The sequence below is a fragment of the Myotis lucifugus genome, unplaced genomic scaffold, assembly GCF_000147115.1.
Source record: "Myotis lucifugus unplaced genomic scaffold, Myoluc2.0 scaffold_548, whole genome shotgun sequence".
In the NCBI taxonomy this organism is placed as follows: Eukaryota; Metazoa; Chordata; class Mammalia; order Chiroptera; family Vespertilionidae; genus Myotis; species Myotis lucifugus.
In genome coordinates this window covers 101,318-121,727 of record NW_005871596.1, presented here as the reverse complement: position 1 = coordinate 121,727, position 20,410 = coordinate 101,318, and the positions used below count along the sequence as shown (strand labels likewise).

The window sequence follows — 20,410 nt, the reverse complement described above, 5'->3', positions numbered from 1 at the left end:
TGGGGGGCTTACAGGGGGATTTTCTTTTTATCGGTTGTTCTATTTTTTCCAAATTTTCCCCTATCATCGTATATCAATGCTTTCAAATGTTTTCAAAAAGTTATTTTTAGCATGTGCTGCATGCTCTGTGCGGAAAGGTGACCCTCAGCTGTTCTAATGCTGTGACTTTGCCTCAGTCCAGGACCTGTGCGCGGCCGAGGACCACGGCTGCGAGCAGCTCTGTGTGAACCTGCTGGGCTCCTTCGTCTGCCAGTGCTACAGCGGCTACTCCCTGGCCGAGGACGGGAAAAGGTGTGTGGGTGAGTATCCCCTGCAGCCTGGAGTGAGGAGGAAGGACTAGCCTGCATAGTAAGCAGGAGGGGGAGGCCCCCCCCCCCCCCACATACCCAGTCGCTCTCCTGTGAGTTTTGGCAAAGTGCTCAGTCCTCTGGTCTCATGGTTAGAATTGGAACTTTAAAGACTTCATTCATGCCTGAAGTTGGCCTTTTCTCATTCCGGATGCTCAGCAAAAGACAGGTTTAGGATAATCTGTGTATGATGATCTGTGTAAATATCGCTGTCTGTTACGGCAACCCTTGGAAAGGACTGGGCGGACTTTCATCCAGGGAAAATGGGTGGGCATTTGGGATGGCCCGACTTAGACATAGCTCATGTGTCATGTGCGTGAAGGTCACCCGGTGGCGTGCTGCCTTGCGGAGTGGCACCTCAAAGACATGGGCAGCCTTCTGCCTAAGTGCTAGACCTGCGCTCAGGGCAGGTCAGGCGACTGCCAGGTGCAGGAGCCCAGCAATGGGTAATAGGACACCAGGGCCAGGGAAAACAACAAGTAGCCTCAAACAGAAGCCCCAGCCACGGAGTGTCAAGGGCAGTGCGTGGAACTTGCAATCAGTTGAGCAGTGTCCCACATGGTGACCCCACAGCCGGGTGAGAGGGCGGAGAGGTGGGGTGGCACCTGATTTCTTCAGTGATGGACACTGGTTCCCTCCAGCACCTGCAGAGCAGCTGGCAAATCCCCAATGGCACCTCCCAGTTTGTCTGCAAAGCCCTTTAAACTTGCACAGCCTCATCCTTCCATGAACGAACACTGCCTGGCAAATAGTAGGCGTTAAATAAAGTGAACTGAAAACTTAGGAGGCAGAAAATCTGAAGGAAACCACAGGTATCAGAATGGGAACCTACATTTTCTGACTCTACTAGTAAATCCTGCATTTTCTCCTTCATATCCTATTGTGTCTTGCTCCCCACAAAACAATGAACGGTTTTTGTTTTGCACATAGAATTTACATCTTCCAGCTACCTTGATCTTAGGTAAGGATGTGGAAGGAAAAAGCAACAAAACATGAAGTAGAGGCGATGGCATGCTCTTTGCAGGGGAGGGGTGAGCATCGGGGTTTGTTTGTTGCGCCAAACTGATGGGCTGAAAGCCTCCTCATTAGAGGGCCACAGGCGGAATCGGTCTCCTGGGCATTAGAGTTGATGTTTTTCTTAATCTGCTGGTGGTGACCATGCTAGGTGGCAGGGTACCACGTCCACTAACACTGGCAAAAAAAGACAACATAGTGCCCTGACTTGTTTGGCTCAGTGGATAGAGCATCGGCCTGCGGACTGAAGGGTCCCAGGTTTGATTCTGGTCAAGGGCATGTACCTTGGCTGCAGGCACATCCCCAGTAGGAGGTGTGCAGGAGGCAGCTGATCGATGTTTCTCTCTCATTGATATTCCTAACTCTCTATCCCTCTCCCTTCCTCTCTGTAAAAAAACAATAAAATATATATTTTTTTAAAAAGACAACATAGTAAGCACCAACTCTTATGATGTTTGCTTCATTAATGTTTATCATGCAAGTAACGTACTTTTGTCGAGGAGCTTAAACAGATGAGAAAATCACTAATAGCTTGTTGTATTTTTTTGCCAGACTTTGTCCTATATAAGTATCCACCTCAAGACATTTTTGTTAATGTTTAACAAAATGAGGTCACGCTATCTTTCTCCCTTACCGGTTGTTAAATGAGTAGAAGCTTTGGGTGCTACAGGGTAGAAGGAAACCAGGCCATGGGGAATAAAACCAGGAAACAGACTGAGGGTGTCTGGTAGAGGAGGGGGAGGGGAGGGACAGGGCGAGTCAGAGCCTGTGAGGGTGACAGTGAGTAGACAGAACGGGCAGTGAGGGCCACACCGGGGTAGGGGGTCTGCCTTGGCCCTTGGGAAACTGGAGGGCAGTGAGGAGCCCAGTCCTCTGAGTGTGGCCAGATAGTTGCCTAATTGTCCCTTGTAGTAGAGAACCTTTGTGTGTCTGAGGGTTTTGCTATAACTTCTGGAATTTGACATTTATTGAAGAGCATTAGGCATGAAAGTAGATGCGTGGTTGCCAGGGAGCTGTTGTGGGCCGTGTTTATTAGAGATGGCATTTCTCTCGCTGCTGGTATCAGCATTTAAGAATGTCTGCCTTTCCTCAGAGGGGCAGTCCAAGCAGAAGGGTGGGAAAAGGGGAGGGACCATGTGCGACTCAGGTCTTATCGTCCATCAGGTGTTCCTGTCATCCTCCTCCTCAACCAAGAGCCAGACCTGTTAGAGGCTGGGAGTGAGATGATTAAGCAATAATGGGCCTTCTTTGCCAGTGACCTTGGTTAGAGAGACTGAACTAATTCTCAGAAGGTCGGTTGCTGCTCAGTGGGGCTGTGCTGAGCCCAAAAAAAATGAGAGAGGTAATGGGGGCTACAGAAGGGACATCGAATGGCTGGGGTGGGGAAGATCCGGGCAAGGAAGGAAGGGTAGCAATTGGACAGATGTCCGAGGAAGAGGAGACAGGAAGGACAGTGATGGTGTGGAGGTGGCAGTGCTCTCAAAGTTTGGGGGCTGAGGCTGCGCTAGGAGGGGCAAACCTTGAGCTGGTGGATCAGGAAGAGGCTCACGGGGAGTAGGCCATATTGAAAGCTACACAGGCAGCCCAGCCCGAGAATATCAGTCTGAAGGGGCTGGTCAAGTTGGAGACTCCCAGCGCTCCGACTTAGAGCTGGAGATTGAGAGGAGAACAAAGGCTGGGAGGGACCCTGGAATAATCCCGTCAGCAGCTGGCCGGGGTGGCCTGTATGTAGATGGGCAAGGAACGTTAAGAATGTGGTGACCATAAATCCCAGCTAACCCAGGACGAGCCCAGTGCGTGCCTGTTGGCTCAGTTCTCAGTCGCACGCCCTTTCACTTCCCGATGGGTTCCAGATTGACAATAAATTATATGATCGCGCTAGTTAAGGCTCCTAAGCTTGACTTACACAGTTGAGACCAGCTCTGTTGAAGCAGAGCATTCCTGCAGGTGTGAGGTAGGTTAAGATACCAGGGGCAACCAGACTGTTCAGAGCTTTGAAAATCACAGAAAGAGTATGGACTTCCCCTCTGAGAAACAGCTACTGAAGGACTTGTGTTTGGGAGTGACAAAGGCAAAGCCTCCTCTTAGGAAACTTAACCTTGTGGTGAACTGCAGCATGGGTTCCAGGAGGAAGGTGGTGAGGGGTGGGAAGACCATGGGAGTCTATGGTCACGATCAGGTGAGAGGGGACAAGAGCCAGAGTTTGAGTAGCGACTGGAGGAATGGAGAGGGACGGAGTTAAGGATGAAAGAAGATGCTATAAATAAAAGGGGGGAAGAAGAGTCACTAGTGACTGCTGAGATGGAGCTTCCATGACTCTGAGTGATGACGACAGTGATGGAAAAGTGATGGGAACAGATTTTTAGAAAAGATAATGAGTCGTTTCGACAAGGTGAGTCTGAGGTTGAGGTGGGTCACCAGTAGGGACATGTCAAGAGGGGAGCAGAAAACTCGTACGATGGGGAGAGGTTAGAACCAGGACACAGTCAGGAAGCGGCATAGCCCATTTCTTCCTAAATGTTCATTTCTGTCTGTTTTTCATTTTGAATGTTTATGTGGTTTTGTTTGTTTTGAAGGCATCTGGACCTTCAATACAGTAAGACTTGGACTCACATCCAGTCCTGCTATTGCTAGTCATGTGTCTTTGCAGAAATCGTTTAACTTCTGCAGGTTTTTTTTTCATCCATAATGTAGAGTAAGACAATTTATTACTACTCCTACTTCTACCAACACTACTTCCTGGGTATCTGAAGTGTGGAGTGAGGGAGAGTGAGGGTCTGAGTCTTGGGTTGTAGCCACATGTAGGGAGTCTAATAACTATCTGTCCCTGTCAAACTGTACCTTTTTCAAAGCCCATTTTTGAGGGTGAATTTTCTGCTGTATGTGCTCACACCTGGTCGTTACTGACAGCCTTGTCTTTCAGGGTAACTTTGATCCTATTTTCTATCCTCTCTGAGCAAGCAGATTGTAAACCCTTGAAGCCAGAGGCCACTGCCCTTTTCATCTTTCAAAGAGTGGACTTGCCATACATTTTCTTTTTTGAATCATTGGCTATGATTGAGTGATGGATTGCAAATGAATTGGTTCCACCATTTCTCTAAATGACGAGTTTGGTTTCTCTTACTCTGTCAACAGACTTTGAAACCCAAATGCTCCTCTCTAAAATACCCTGCTTCTGCCAGTTGCTAACCCCTTGCAGACTGATCCCTGCTGAGGAAACTTGGGAATGTGACCAGATTGTAAATCAGAGGCTGTCAATCTTAGGCTGTATTTTCTTGCACCAAAGTATTATCCTTAAAGACAGCGGACAGATTTCCCTCATAGGCGGCTGAGACTGACCACGCTGAGACGGCTTTGACCTTGAGATCTTAGCAGTCTGTGATCGGGAGGGCCAAAGAGCTATAGCCAGGGAATTATAGTAGTTACCCCATAGCCATGGTTTCACTTTCCATGGGTTCAGTTACCCACAGTCAGCCATGGTCTGAAAATATTAAATGGAATGTTTCAGAAATAAACAATTGATAATTTTTTTAAATTACTTTTATGGGGGTGACATTGGTTCACAATTCATAAGTTTTCAATTGCATGCCATTCTGCCCAGCTGGTGTGGCTCAGTTGGTTGAGAGTCATCCCATGTACCACGAGGTCAGCGGTTCAATTCTCAGTCAGGGCACATGCCCAGGGTTTGGACTCGATCCCCAGTAGGGGGTATGCAGGAGGCAGCCCATAGATGTTTCTATCTCTTTCTTCCTCTCCCTTTCTCACTCCCTAAAACCAATAAAAAAAACACATATTTTTAAAAAACTGCATGCCATTCTGAGTAGCGTGGTAAAACCTTGAGCCATCGAATTCTTTTCTGCTAGGCCATGAATCGTCCCTTTGCTCAGCATATCCATGCTAGATAATCTGCCCTGCGCATTAGTCACTTGTAGCCATATTGTCAGAAGGTCAGTTGTATCCTAATGAAGTGTCAGTGCCTGCGTCATTCACCTCACTTCATCTCATATGTAGGTATTGTATCATATGACCACATCTCTAGAGTATAGTGCAGTAACTTTTATTACAGTATATTATTATAATTATTCTATTTGGTTATTAGTTATTGCTGTTAGTTTCTTACTGTGCCTAATTTATAAATTAAATGTTATCACCGGTATGTATGTATAGGAGAAAACAGAATATGTGGGGTTCAGTACTATCTGCGGTTTCAAGCATCCGCTGGGAGTCTTGGAATGTACCCCCTGTGGATAAGGGGGACGGCTGTACTCTTTCTGTTTGCAAAGGGGAGAGTAGAAATTTCAGACAAAATGACCAAGAAAGGATGTTGTTGAAATAGATGAGGACTTGGAATAGCAGAGGCATCGCTGGGTTATACACATAAATCACCTTCTTTCATCTGCCCCTTAAGCTGGGCCTCTCTTTTCAATTTTGCAATCAAGGAAGTTATGCAAAGAACCCAAACGTGCATCCAAGGATGTCAGGGTTGAATGGGCTGGAACGCTCTTGGCCTTAAAAAGCTTTTAGGTTCACATGCCTGGAAGTTGGCTCCTCCATGTTTAACGCTGGTCTCATCTGCTGTCCCCAGAGGGTGGCCTTCAGGTCAGGGGGGATTTGACACCTTGGGTTTTTTCTAGGACAGGTCTCAGGACCCAGCAATGCCTGAATCCTGTCTCTCCCTCTCCTTTCCTCTCTCTCTAAAACCAATAAAAAACATATTTTTTAAAAAATCGTGAGTAGTGTAATAAAACCTTGAGCCATCGAATTCTTTTCTGCCAGGCCATGAATCGAACCGGTGACCTTTTGGTGCACTGGAGGATGCTCAACCAACTGAGCCACACCGGCCAGGGTGCCACCGTTGATTTTAGCTTAGCCTTAATTTTTCAGTTTAGTAGATATAAGTGTGCCTTGTGATTGTTTTGGTTTGCATTTCTTTATGTGTCCTTTAGTTTATCTTCTGGTGTAAGTTGCCTGATCTAGGCCCCTGGTGTTTATGTTTGCGGGAGGGAGGCCTTCGGTTCATGTTTATTTACTCACACTCTTTTGGGGGCAACAATATTAATCCCTATTTCTGTTTCTTGTAAGTCAGCTTCCATTCTACCATCCACTTCACCCCAGTTCGTGCTTCTACTTCAACTCTGTGTTTTCGTCTTTACAGCTGTGGACTACTGCGCCTCGGAAAACCACGGATGCGAGCACGAGTGTGTGAACGCTGATGGCTCCTACTCTTGCCGGTGCCCTAGAGGATTTTCTCTTAATCCAGATAAAAAAACGTGCACGAGTAAGTCGCAGACAACAGCCAAAAAACGTTTTGGGCTGGGCACTGTGTCCATGGAAACCTCCCAAACACAGAGAAGCGTGGGATTCTGTGCAGAGGGGTGCCATCCCGTCTGCCGCCGTTCCTCCTGTCAGGCCTTTCCTAACTCGTCCTAAGACGGTCGCCCACGCTATCTCAGTGTCACCCTCCCAGGCACCTAATGAAGGTGTCCTTCTCAGAGACCACACGCGGGGGTGTTCTTTCAGCCTCTGCCGAGCGAGCGTGGGGACAGTCAGACTCTGACTTCGCGCTGACGCAGCCTGGCCGTGCCCGTCCGTGTCAATGGGCTTACGAAATCCTTTCATTGACGCTTTGTGGCTTGTGGGCCTCAGCTCCGACCCCACATGAGTTCAGGACGATCGCTGAGCCAGAAGGAGTTGCATGTGGTTGTCCTGGGTCGGGGAGGGTGGCTGCAGGGAATGAATGGCTCATTTTTTGTCTTAGCGACATAGTTCTATTTGATTTGAACTAAACACACACAAATCAGAATTACGTTGAATCTCCAAAAATCTGACCATAAAGATCTATAAGCTAAAGGTGATCACGAGTTTACAAGAGAATTCCAAAAGTGTTCTTTTAAATGCAAAGGTATGTCACAACATGTAAGTGATCATGTGGTGCGTTATTAAACTCCCATAGAGAGGTTCACATGAGAGAAGCTTATTCCTAAAATAGTAGGGCCCAGCATTGGTTGGTTTGTTTGTTTTTAAAAATAGGTTTTTATTGATTTCAGAGAGAGGAAGGGAGAGGGAGAGAGAGATAGAAACATCAATGATGAAAGAGAACCATTGATCGGCTGCCTCCTGCACGCCCCCTACTGGGGATCGAGCCTGAAACCCAGGCGTGTGTCCTGACTGGGAATCGAACTGTGACCTCCTGGTTCATGGGTCAGCACTCAACCACTGAGCCACACCAGATGGGCCCCAGCATTTTTAAAATGTGTAGTTTAATAGCAATTTAAAATAAGTCATCTCTCAAACAAACATCAATGAGAAAGTAGGATTTCAATTTACAAAAAATTCATGTATTCATAATCTTTCTAAAATACCTCTATTATGTATTTTAGCACATACTGCATAGTTTTTTTTAAAAACATCCCCCTCAAACTCCTGAAGCATAAGCTTGCTTGCCAATCTCTACATATCAACAGCTTACAAGCAGCGGAGCTGGAAGGAGGGGTGGAGTATGGAACTGTAAGGGACACAGTACGTCAAAACATACATTTCTGGATTCCCAGCCATGTGCCAATAGCAATGAATAAGGCCAGGAGCTGGGGGCAGCCAGGAGGAGGAAGATGTGCAAAGATCTGAGCCCGACAGGCTCATAGCCACACCCAGCACGTCACGGAGAGAACAAGTAAATGAGTGAATGGACTGTTCCCGGTCTCCCTTCTTTCTGAAGATCCTGAACTATAAGCCAGCAGCCTGCCCTGTGGTAATGGCTTGGGAATTGTGGTTGCTGGTCTGATGAGTCAGTTCTCTCCTTCAAAGGGGCAGCCTCGGCCTCAGTTCACATCCCAGCTCCTCTGCTTTTTCCCTGGGTGACGTTGGGCTAGGTCTTTATGCCTCAGTTTCCTCCCTGTAATAGGGGATGATAATATTGCTCATTTCCTAGCATTGTCTTGAAGACGAAATGAGCTCATCCGTATCAGCCCTTTGGCCAGTTGCCTGGTGCCGAGCAAATTCTTTTAAGGGATGATACTGGCTTCAGAGACTTTAAATCGGTATTTATTGAGCATCTACCAGGAGCCTGAGCTAAGTTATTAGCACAAGTATGTTAAAACGGATGATTCCTATTGTTGTCCCAAACAGTGCATAAAAAATTCAAGACTTGGCCCCAGGCTTCCCCTGAAAGCTGGTTGGGGACACAGCACACGGAGCAGCTCGGTCACCACACGAAGTGTTATATGACCGAGGGCTGACCGTGTGGGGCACACAAACCCCCAACAGGAGTTAAGGGAAGGAGGGGACCAGCTGGGCTGGCACAGGTGGGGAGGCTGCAGCCGCCCCGGGACCAGGCCTGGAGGGAAGCACATCTATCCAGCCTCCTTCCTGCCTGGACAGAGTTCCTTCCCCGGCTGGGTCACCTCATTGCCTCCTCCAGCCCCAACCCCAGGGCCTCACCATCACCCCCACACTGAGGCCCCACGTGTCTCCTGTCCCAGAATCTCTGGGGACGTGGAGAATTACACGCCCTGAGATGGTGCAGGCCTAGAGACCCTGGAAGTAGATAGTGCAGTGCAGGGGGCTGGAGAGGAGGTCTGGCTGGGAGGCAGGGGAGCGGCTGCTACAGCTGTGAAGTCCACCACCGAGGCGTGGAGCCCTCCCGTTCAGCAGTCTCGGGCTCAGAGTCAAGACCCAGAAATGGGCCGCCCCAACACGTGGGCAGAGAAGGTGCTGGCACTCAGGGGGGTCTGGCAGGGAGCCGTGTCCCCTAGAAGAAGGGCCCCCCTCCCACCATGTTTGGGGGCAGGGCAGGGAGCCAGGCCTCGGGAGGGGACTGGTAAGAGAAAGGAGACCCCGGAGTCCTTGGAAAGCTGTGAGAGTAAGAAATGGGCGGAGTCCAGTTGTCAGAACCGAGACACTTGACAGATGCTGCCAGGGACGGGAGCAAAAATTGGGAAATGGAGACCAGTTAAAAGGACAGATGGATGGGATTGGAGGTAAAGGCCCAGAATCAAGGCAGGCATCATTTTTTAATATTTAATCCTCAGTGAGGATATTTTTTTCCACTGATTTTTAGACAGTGGAAGGGAGGAAGAGGGGGGGAGAGAAAGAGAGAAACATCAATGTGAGAGAGACACATCAAATGGTTGCCTCCTGCACGCACCTCAACCAGGCCCAGAGATCAAACCTGCAACCCAAGTGTGTGCCCTTAACTGGAATCGAACCCATGACCCTTCGGTGCCCAGGTCAACACTCTAACCCAGTGGTTCTCAACCTTCTGGCCCTTTAAATACAGTTCCTCATGTTGTGACCCAACCATAAAATTATTTTCGTTGCTACTTCATAACTGTAATGTTGCTACTGTTATGAATCATAATGTAAATATCTGATATGCAGGATGGTCTTAGGCGACCCCTGTGAAAGGGTCGTTCGGCCGCCAAAGGGGTCGCGACCCACAGGTTGAGAACCACTGCTCTAACCACTGGGGACATGTCAAGAAAATTCTATTCTATCCATATCCCTAAATATGGAAATTGTTAAGACTGGAAACCCCTTGGTTTTCCTATGCTAGGTTTATTGCTTTTTTAAATTATTATTATTAATATGATGTTTCCTTCTTTCCAGAGATAGACTACTGTGCCTCACCGAATCATGGATGTCAGCACGAGTGTGTGAACACGGATGACTCCTATTCCTGCCGCTGCCTAAAGGGCTTCACCCTGAACCCAGACCAGAAAACCTGCCGAAGTAAGTGCCTGGGTGTTGGCAAAGGGCTCGTCCCGCTAAAAGCTCCGCAAGTTTCCTTTTCCTGGCAGATCTCAAGCAAGACACACGCAGCATTTATGTCTCCCGATATTCTCCGGCCCTTGGTCTTACCGTTGTCTCGCGATCCTGTGATGGGATGGCTTTTAGAGATGGAATAGACAGATCGGCCCATTGGATTCATTTAGCGAGGTCGGGCCCAAGCTGGAGCTCTCGCCTGCCTAAAGTGGGGGTGCACGCTCCCTCCTTCTTACCCCCACAGCATGTATGTGGGACTTTGAGAAAGAAACGACTGGACCCCGAGACAGGAGGTGACAGGAGCTGTTTTCTCCCAGTCCTTCAGGGGAAGGCACTGGTAGCTGCTAAGGGGGCGGACATTGCAACTCTACCCCCTTGGAGATGAAGGAAGGAAAAAAATAAGAGTCCGGGCAGCCCCGTCCCATTCAGGGGTATGTGGTGCCAGCAGGATGATACTAAGGGTGTGCTGAGTGACTCCAGTGCCTGTCAGCTGGCACTTCAAAGGGCCTGCCTGGGGATCTCAGGCATGGACCCCCACGTGGGATCTCTTTTCATCAGACTAGACCAGTGGTTCTCAACCTTCTGGCCCTTTAAATACAGTTCCTCATGTTGTGACCCATCCATAAAATTATTTTCGTTGCTACTTCCTAACTGTAATGTTGCTACTGTGATGAATCGTCATGTAAATATCTGATATGCAGGATGGTCTTAGGCGACCCCTGTGAAAGGGTCATTCGACCGCCAAAGGGGTCGCGACCCACAGGTTGAGAACCGCTGGACTAGACTGTTCCTGAGGGACCACTAGAGTGGAAATTCCACAAGGACAGAGATTCTACCCTTTTCTCATTCTTGAATCCTCAACAACTCGAAGTTTTGGCCCATGGAGGTCTGACACAGTTTATCAAATGAATGAATGAGTCCATGGGTCTCTCTGAGATTCGTCATCCTGGAGAAATTGCAGCTATTATTTGAATGACTCAATCTTGTTGGGAAGATGGCCTTTTTAAGGCATGCACGTTGCGAATGTTTTCAAAAAGTACTCTCGTCAGTCCACACTTAGACACACTGAATAGTTCGCGTTCTCCTGACAGTTGGTGCACAGAACTCCCGGGAACTCCCATGTAGGGGTGTATATTCTCATGTGTTCCTTCTCCCACCTGTTCCTGGTGGTGTATACAGCAGTTCCACACATCACAGGACTGAGCATTCAAAGGTTTGACCGCAGATCTCTTTGGAACAGCACTGGTGACTATATAACTAAACCCAGCCATGCCACATCCTGCTCATAGCCTATATCCGCTTACACACTCACTCTAATGAGCGTTAAACCTGGTACGCTGGCAGGTGGTTGCAGAGCCCATATGTTGAAACCGAGCCTCTCTTATGGAAGATAATTCCCATTGCCTTGCCAGGATGCAAACCCTGGAAACACTCAAGCATTAAACGGGAATTTTAACTGAGAACATACAGAATGTAAAAACAATCGGACGGAATGTTTTCCATTAGACCACACATGCACGCAATGTGGTAGAGGGCCAAGTGTTCTGGCCTGCCCCCACTCTTCTCTGCTATTCACACCTTTTTTTTTTTTTTTAGGGGTAAATGTGTCTATGGCTGACTACGCCCAGGGAAAATCACTTGCAGGTGGACTCATATTTGTGGACCAAAAGCTCTTATGTGGGGGATAATTAGATCTGGTTCCACTCAGGCACTCATTGTGTTCCTGCAAGCTTCTTCGCGTTACTAACGGAGGGGAGAGGGAACAAGCCAGGCATGGGGGTCAGTGGAGGGCATCTGCTTGAAGCTCTGCATCTCATGCCAGTTGTCTGAGATTCCCTCCACCCCGCCACTCCCTCCACATCCTGTCTGGAGAGACACTAGGAATAAGAGTAGGGCCCCAGGCAGTGCACGCATCATTATCAAGAGAGGAGGGAGGCCAGGAACAAGGGGGCAGGGGGCGGGAAGTGACCATCCAAGAGTAGTTTGACCACCAAAAATTGGCCCACAGATGGGCCTGTTTGCGGGCTTTGGCCCAGTCCAGAGTCCCTAATGCTCATTAACATAGTATATTCAGCGATTATAGTTCCATTTCCTCTCTAGCCAGGTGCCCTACTTTTTCATCCAAGAGAAATGGAACTTGTTCCTAAACCCGATGTCCTCATCAGCCCTTCTCCCAGCGTCCTGCCTCATCGCTGCATTTTCCAGTGTCTTTGCTGCAGACCCAGCCCTCGGGTCCTGAGGTCAGCCTCTTAGAGCTGCCCCTGACTGATGTCCGTGGTGGCATCCCGCTGTTCACGGAAGCGAGCGCTCACTGTCTCTCCGGAGCATGACGTGCAAGAGGGAAGCAAAGAAACTGGCTTTAAAATCTGGAGTTTGTTAGTAGGAGTCTGAGGATCTCAAGAGCATTACAAATCTTGAGCTAAGGGTACAGCCATTTACATTTAATAGGCGGTTAATGGATGTGGGCTATTTTCAAATTTAATAAGAAATCTATTTTTCAAAGGAATTTGATGTCATCCAATTAAACTGGGGGGGAAAATGTTCAAGCAGAATCCCACTGAAGCAAAGACCCTTGGCCAGGACTCATTCTTCTTCCTCATCTGGGCACAATTTCTTTTTCTGAAGAGTGCTGTCAGCGATTTAAGGCATAAATTTATTAAGGCGGCCGTGCAAAGCACAGACTCCAGGACTGGCCTGGCTGTCTAGCTGGGGCCGGGGGTGGAACCGGAAGTGGGTGTGACCCATGTGCTCCAGGGTTGCTTGTGCTGGTACCACCGCTGGTGCGCCCTGTCGCTGGAGACCTGGGGTGGGGTCCACATCTGGACTGAGCTGGGAGGTGTGAGGGCCGGTCTTGGCAGTGTCACGCATACTGGCCATGTGACCTGGGACAGACTGCTTTGTTTTCAGTACCTGGATTTCCTAGACCAAAGGACCCCGACTTCCTGCTTTAACATTTTGTAGCCTAATCTTTTCCAAACTACCTGTGCCACTCAGTTGGCCTTATAATTCCTTCTCTCGGGTCACTGATCTTTCGTGTTTTTATGTCTTACCTCTCAGTGAGGTCTCCAAATCATCAGCGCTGTTTAATTTGTTACCTGACAGTTCTGCCTCACAGGGGCTAACTGGACATTCTCAGCTTTGCCAGATAAAGCTACACCCTAGCTTGGCCCACGTGTAGCACTTCCCAGTTAGTGATGAGACCGAGCCAGATACGGGGTGCATAGTAGCTACTCAATAAAAACTGATTGAATGAATAAATAAGCAAATGAATATTTAAGTAACACACATGTGAAGAAATATGACCCAAGTGTGTAAAGAAGGCAAAGATCTACGGTTAAACCTCTGCTATAAGTAACCACTTGGAGAAGAGTCATTTTTGAATTGCTTTTTGCCAAATATCGGAGTGATAACCTCTTCAGGAATCTAGATGGTTTTTAGTTCATCAACAGGGTGGGGCAATCGCTTCTGCCTGGGGGCTAATTGTTATTCTCAGTCTCTATTGGGCCTTAGAAATTCTGAACCTTGGGGCAAGGTGTTTTCCATTAGGGTCAACTGTCTTCCCCCCAGGCAAAGCTGTCCGTATAGACAGGAAGCAAAGTAGGAAAAAGCACTTCTCTTTATACATCTTTGTCTTTTCAGGAAGGAAAATTTTTCCCAGGGGCCCCCCAATGAACTCCTTATGTCTCATTGGCTAGAACTAGGGCATATCCCCACCCCTAGACCAATCACTGACAAAGGAGAACATGGTTGCTGGGCTGGCTTAGACCAGCCATGATTCATGAGGATCAGGGTTCTAGTCCCAAGAAGACAGGGGAATGGTTGTTGGCAAGGCAACCAGCAGTGTCTGTCACGTCCCCAGAAAAAAGAACCATGCAGTTCAACTGATCCAGCCCAGCCCCTGAGGTTAGTTGTGACCTTCCACGCCAACACAAACCTCATAAAAGCCCTCCACACACTCATCTGATTCCCTTTCACCGTTCTCCATCTCTCCCATGACCAGCTCAGTGTGGGGCCTTGTGGTTTTAGCATTTTCTACCAGGAAAGGAAACTGCTAAATAGCTTGAACAGGGTGAATGTCACTCTAGGACAGTGGTCGGCAAACTCATTAGTCAACAGAGCCAAATATCAACAGTACAACGATTGAAATTTCTTTTGAGAGCCATAAGTTTTTTAAAAATATGTTTTATTGATTTTTTATAGAGAGGAAGGGAGAGGGATAGAGAGTTAGAAACATCGATGAGAGAGAAGCATCGATCAGCTGCCTCCTGCACACCCCCTACTGGAGATGTGCCTGCAACCAAGGTACATGCCCTTGACCGGAATCGAACACGGGACTCTTCAGTCCGCAGGCTGATGCTCTATCCAGTGAGCCAAACCAGCTAGGACAGAGAGCCAAATTTTTTAAACTTAAACTATACAGTGGGGCCTTGACTTACGAGTGTCCCGATTAACGAGTTTTTTAAGATACCAGCTGTCTCTCGGCCGATTTTTTGCTTTGAGTTGACAGAGTAATTTGAGTTAACAAGCTCGGTCTCGGAACGAATTAAACTCATAAGTCAAGGCCCCACTGTATAGGTAGGTACATTGTTATTAACTTAAATAGGGTACTCCTAAGCTGGCCTTTGCTAAAAATGTCCTCAATCTGAGGGGTCGACCTCAGCGAACATACCCCCACTTCTTTTAACGCCACTTCTTCAAAATAGACTCGCCCAGGCTGAAAACTGACTTCTGTGCATGGGCCACGAAGTTTCAATCGCACTGTACGTGCGTGCCTGCATGTGGTATTTTGTGGAAGAGCCACACTCAAGGGGCCAAAGAGCCGCATGTGGCTCGTGAGCCGCAGTTTGCCAACCACTGCTCTAGGACAAAACTGCAACATGGGCGGCGGCATCCGAGATGTCTCTTCTCCAGGTGCTTGATATGGGTGCTGTCCTGGTCTCACTCAGAGCGAGGGTGAGCATGTGGGTCCTTCGTGATGTAACTGCCAGGTCCTGCCTCTGCTAAGTAGCTGGTTATCTTGCAAGATGAGCTTTTGTTTACTCTGCTTTGTGCTGTGCAAGGTCACTGTCAAATGCACTGTGGGTGGCAGCGCCCTCCTTGCTTAGGAGGCCTAGTGATCAGGTCAATTGGAAGAAGAGTCTACTGAGTTTTCTCAGCTTCCCCATCTTTCTTGGACGGGGCGAGGCTGGGGACTGTGGCCCTCAGCCCATTTTTCGGCTCTTCGGCCATCCAAGGGGAAGACCCAGGCTGGAGAGGCCTCTTCAGGTACCAGGTTCTCCTTCGGACAAGCTCTGGAGAGCAGAGCGGTGTTTCCTGTGTCCCCCGGAGCACCTTATTTCTGGAATAGTTCCTGCAAAGGGCTGACCTCACAGCTCTGGGACAGCCCAGAGCCTGACGCAGGATCTGCCTTTTCTCCCCTAGGGATCAACTACTGTGCGCTGAAGAAGCCGGGCTGTGAGCACGAGTGTGTCAACACGGAGGAGGGCTACTACTGCCGCTGCCACCGGGGCTACAACCTGGACCCCAACGGCAAGACCTGCAGCCGTAAGTGTGCCAGGGGCGGGGATGCTGATGGCGGGAAGAGGCCATGCCAGGCCCCTGGGCTCACTGGCAGCCAAAGACTTCTGGAGTTCCTGGGTGTCCCATGGGCCTGATGATCTGACGGACGTAACCTTCCTTGCCTGTTTCATCATCCATAAAATGGGGCTACCTACCTCATAGATTGCATTGTGAGGATTAGAAGAGTCAGTATGTATAAAACACTTAGAAAAGTGCTGCTAGCCATGTAACAAGCACTCAGTAAATATTAGTTAATGTTGTTATTTGCCGTTAAGAGCACCGATGAAGTCAGACCGTCCTGAGGCCAAGTCCACGCTCTCCCGAACTCGGGACCTGTGGCCCAGGGCACATGCTTTAACTTCGCCAGGCTTTGATTTCTCCGTCTGTTTAAGAAAGCGAAGATAATAGTAGGGTTGATCTTCTCGAGTTGTTAGGGCGAATAATCAGGACCCTTTCAATCTCTTAAACTGTGCCTGGCACAAGGAAAACGCACAGTTACAGATAACAGTTCCTGATTGTCATGGAGCCTGGGGGAGGGACGAGTGCCGGCCCCCGCGTGGGACCAGGGGCCGAGGCACAGAGCTCGGGGCGGACTTGGGCTGCCACCGAGCTCATCTGAGGGCGGAGCTGGGAAACATGGGAGTTTGTGGGAAGCCTTTTCTTAATTTTCTTGTGTAAGAAGCGCAACAAAGCTCCATTGGGTGACGTCAACGCACGGAAACTTGCCGGCTTTGCCAGCTGGACGGCTCCGGCCTTTTTTAGGAGGCCCAGTCCGCGTGGTCCAGGCCAGCGGGGGTGGGGGCGCCTGAGCCCCGTGGGAGAGGCCTGTGACCCTGGTGGGAACCCCGGCTGGGAGAGGGGCTTGGTGGCATGGCCCGCACAGAAGGCGCCCTTTGTGTGGCTTTTCACCCAGCGGGCCGCACATCCGCTCCTGCTTCGGGGACAGAGATGGACTGTGAGCGAGAACAGTGCAACTGTTCAGCGTTTGGACCTTACACTGCCGGGAGGGGAAGCCTCACAGATGAAGCATCAGGTCCCGGGCAGCCCTCGCTCACAGATGAAGCAGCAGGTCCCGGGCAGCCCTCGGGGAACCTGTGCCCTCAGCCTTCAGAGGGGACAGAGTGCCTCGAGGAGGCCGGTCTGAGGACGGATCTCAAGGAACTTTGGGACCAGGACCAGAAAGCTGGCCCTGCCATGCCTCTGGGTGTCTCTGAGGGAGGCCTCCCCAGTGGGAGCGGGGAGCAGGAGGTCTTCCCGACAGGGAGATGCCCCGGTGAGGACGGTTTGAGTACTTGCGGCCTTTTTCCAGGAGTGTGGGGTCTGCCGGCTGACAAGACCTGGCAGGAATCCCGGGGCAGGCCGGGCGCAACCTGGCTGAGCCCACCTGGAGCCCCAAGGGCCGTGGCCTGCCTCTCCCTCCCAGCATTCCTTGGGAGACCTGGAAGAGCTCAGAGAAGAGGCCAGAAGAGATTGGGCTGTTTTTTCTCTCTGGAATCTAATAAGAAGGACCACCTAGTCAGCTTGAAGAACGTATAAAGCAACCCATTTCTTCCTCAGAGTCCCCTGCGGAAGCCATGGTATTCCACTCCCCTGGAGGGCTCAGGGAGCCCCAGGCCCTCATGACAACAAGCCCTTACAGGCCTCACTCTGAGCATTTCCAAGGTATTCACTCACCTTATCCTACAACAGCCTTAGGAGGCATCGACATTCTCACTGCTGTCTAAAGATGGGGAAACTATCCCACAAAAAGAGTAAGCAACTTTGTTGGAGTCACATGACTGGTAAATGGTGGAACAAGGATGTGAATACAGGCCGCTGGCTCCTGGGATCCTGCAAATGTTTGCAGGAGGCACATCCACCAGTGGAATGTTCCAGAAGCATCAGTCCCAGGCCCCGTGGGAGTCAAACAGGTCCACTTGCTGGCCCTGCACAAGGCCTCCAGCGTCCTCCAGTCTCTGGGTTTGCATTTTCTCCATCAAGGAAATCAGGAGGCAGCCTGCAGGGCTGTCTGTGGGAGCCGGTCACCCCAGCTGTGTCCAGGGCCTTTGGTGCTCACTGCCCAGCGGGCCAGCTGTGCAGGGCGGGGGCACCAGCTGCCCTTCGAGGAGGCTGTCGAGGGGGGGGGGGGGGGGCAGCAGCAGCCACACATGCAGGCCCGGCTTTGGTTTGTTTTCTGAATCTGGGTGTCCTGGTTGGCGGTGGGGAACCTTTTCCTTTTTCAGATAGAAATGTAACCAGACCATTAATCCCTACTCAGCGCTGCTTAATAAGCATTCAGTCAGCGGCGAGTGCGAGCCTGCTGCTGCTCTGCGGGCCTCACCTGTGTCGGCTCCTCTAAGAGCAGCCCCACCATCCCATTTCGCAGCCGGGGCAGTGGCCCCGCGCCCATGGCTAAGAAGTGGAGGCTGGGATTGGATCCCCAGTAGTTGAAGCCAGAACCCTCATTCATGCCTGGGCCGTGCCCTGTCCGCTGTGTGACCTTCAAGCCTCGCTTTCCTCGAGGTGAGACGGGGCTGCACCTGCCTCCCCATGGCCCTGGGGTCTCAGCTGGTGGTGCCAGCCCTGCACAGAGGGCCGCCGGCACTCCCTGCACAGGAGTGGTACCCGCTCCTATTCTTCAAATTCAAAGAAATGGGAAAACAAACAAGCAAACAAACAGGAAGGCATGACATCCTAGAGGCCTGCGCGCAGATGGAGTAAGTGAAAGGGCTCCCAGGGCTGCCTGCGAGGCGGTCTTGCTGTTCCCGTGTGCCCGCAGGGGTGGACCACTGCGCGGAGCAGGACCACGGCTGCGAGCAGCTGTGTCTGAACACGGAGACGTCCTTCGTGTGCCAGTGCTCGGAGGGCTTCCTCATCAACGAGGACCTCAAGACCTGCTCGCGTGAGTCCCCGCTCCCTGAGGGGCGAGGTTTGCAAAGGGAGTGAGAGTGTGAGGACTGTGGGTGGGTGTGGGGGGCGGCAGCACCTTTCCTCCGCCCTTTGCTCAGGGGGATCAGTGCCCTCTGGGGACCGCCCACCTGGGGGAGGCGGGAGAAAGCCCCGGGGCCGCTGACACCCCTGCCTGTGGCTCCCAGGGGCTGACTACTGCTTGCTGAGCGACCACGGCTGCGAGTACTCCTGCGTCAACACGGACCGATCCTTCGCCTGTCAGTGCCCCGAGGGCCACGTGCTCCGCAGTGACGGGAAGACCTGTGCCAGTGAGTGTCCCTGGGCTGGGGGTCCCTGGGTGATGGGCGAGGCCCGGGGAGGTGCGCTGTGGGACAGGCAGGGCCCGGGCGTCCCTCCCGGGTGGGTTTCCCGGGCAGTCAGTGTGCAGCAGAAAGCCTCTCAGCGCTGAGCCTGGTGCTGTCCCGTCCCCCCCACCCCCAGTATCCTTCTCCAGCCCCAGGAGATGGCTTTACCCATGTCCACAGTTGCGGGGCCCTTTGAGGCTGGGCAGGGCCCTGTTTCTTAGCTCTCACTTCTCTACCCCCGAAATCTGGCTGCAAGAGGTAGCCCGCCCAGCCGGGTGGCTCCAGAGTAATAATAATACCGTGGACGTGGACGTCTGGCTGACTGCTGGCTTCCTGCTGGGCACGGTGCTACACACCGGCCTCACCCATTCCTGCACCCCCAGGAACTCCATCCTGCCTGTGAAACCGCAGCGCAGATTAAGTAAAGAGCCTGAGGTTGCCAGCGGTTCCTAGTGGGTTCAGACTGGTCCGTGTGAGTCCAGTCAGTCCTGGGAGAAGGGGAGACCCCGGGGAAACCTTCCCTCCCGCCACCGCGCTGGTCCGGCTTCAGGCGGTGAGGCTGCATCATGTTTCCTGGGTCCGTAGTCCTTGCAGCTGGTCCCAGCGTCAGCTTCCATTCATTTTAAGAAAGAAAAGCTCCCAGGCCTTTCTCTCAAACATGCTGTTTTCTGCCCTGCAATCCCATTTCCAAGATGAAAACTAAAACTGAAGTCATTTTGAGAGAAGGGACCAGAAACGGAGGCACTTACCTTCCCCATCCTGCTGGTGGCAGAGTCAAGTGTCCGGGCCCCTGATGCAACTGTGGCCGCAACCTTGTTTATCCACCTTTGGACTCGGTACACTCACATGGGCAGGTGAGCCGGCTGCCCAGCGGGGTGTGCCCTGAGTGTGCGGCCTGGGAGAGATGTTGCCCTAGTTTGAGACAGATTCTGAGTCTTGGTACATGGATTCCCCATCTTGGAGCTTTGCTGCCTGTGGCTGCCTGCCCAGCGGCCTCCTGGGCTGCTCCAGCCGGCATGGGAGGGTGCGGGCAGTCGGAGCGCAGAGAGCATGGGTGTGTCGAATTGCATCGACCTCTGACAGGATGCCAAAGCCAGAGGCATGGCTCTTTATTGGTTTGTTTTAATTCCCCATCATCTGAGATGATTCATGCCCTTCCCGGGTCCTCCCTCTGACTGTGGTCACCAAGAACTGACTCCAAGATGCTTGTAGGCCTTCTAAGAAATTCTCATGGTCCTTCCCGACAAAGGCCGCCCCTTTTCCTTAAAATCGCGTGGCCCCTCTCCCTCCCTCCCCACCCGGGTCCACACCTGGGTTAGGCCATGACACTTAGAAATGTTGCCCATTTTCTCATTTAAAGTGTGTTTGTAACTAACGGTACAGTGACACCGTCCATCTGAGAACATGTTCAACAGTGCAGTTAGAAGTGAATGTTCACGTGTGTGTTCATGACTATATGAAAACTAAGGAGATAATCAGAGGGGTTAGATTGTCCTC

The 20,410-nt window shown here is 50.9% G+C and overlaps 1 protein-coding gene across 2 annotated transcripts in view; it reads left to right on the top strand.

Moving 5' to 3' along the window:
- The window catches only part of MATN2 (matrilin 2), a 109,075-nt gene that overhangs the window by 67,665 nt on the left and 21,000 nt on the right, over positions 1 to 20,410 (top strand). For both annotated transcript variants that reach the window (XM_006104153.3, XM_006104154.2), the window contains 6 exons: positions 177 to 299; positions 6,517 to 6,639; positions 9,966 to 10,088; positions 15,543 to 15,665; positions 18,439 to 18,561; positions 18,755 to 18,877. In XM_006104153.3, the coding sequence (XP_006104215.1) occupies positions 177 to 299; positions 6,517 to 6,639; positions 9,966 to 10,088; positions 15,543 to 15,665; positions 18,439 to 18,561; positions 18,755 to 18,877 (738 nt within the window). The remainder of the gene's footprint in view (positions 1 to 176; positions 300 to 6,516; positions 6,640 to 9,965; positions 10,089 to 15,542; positions 15,666 to 18,438; positions 18,562 to 18,754; positions 18,878 to 20,410) is intronic.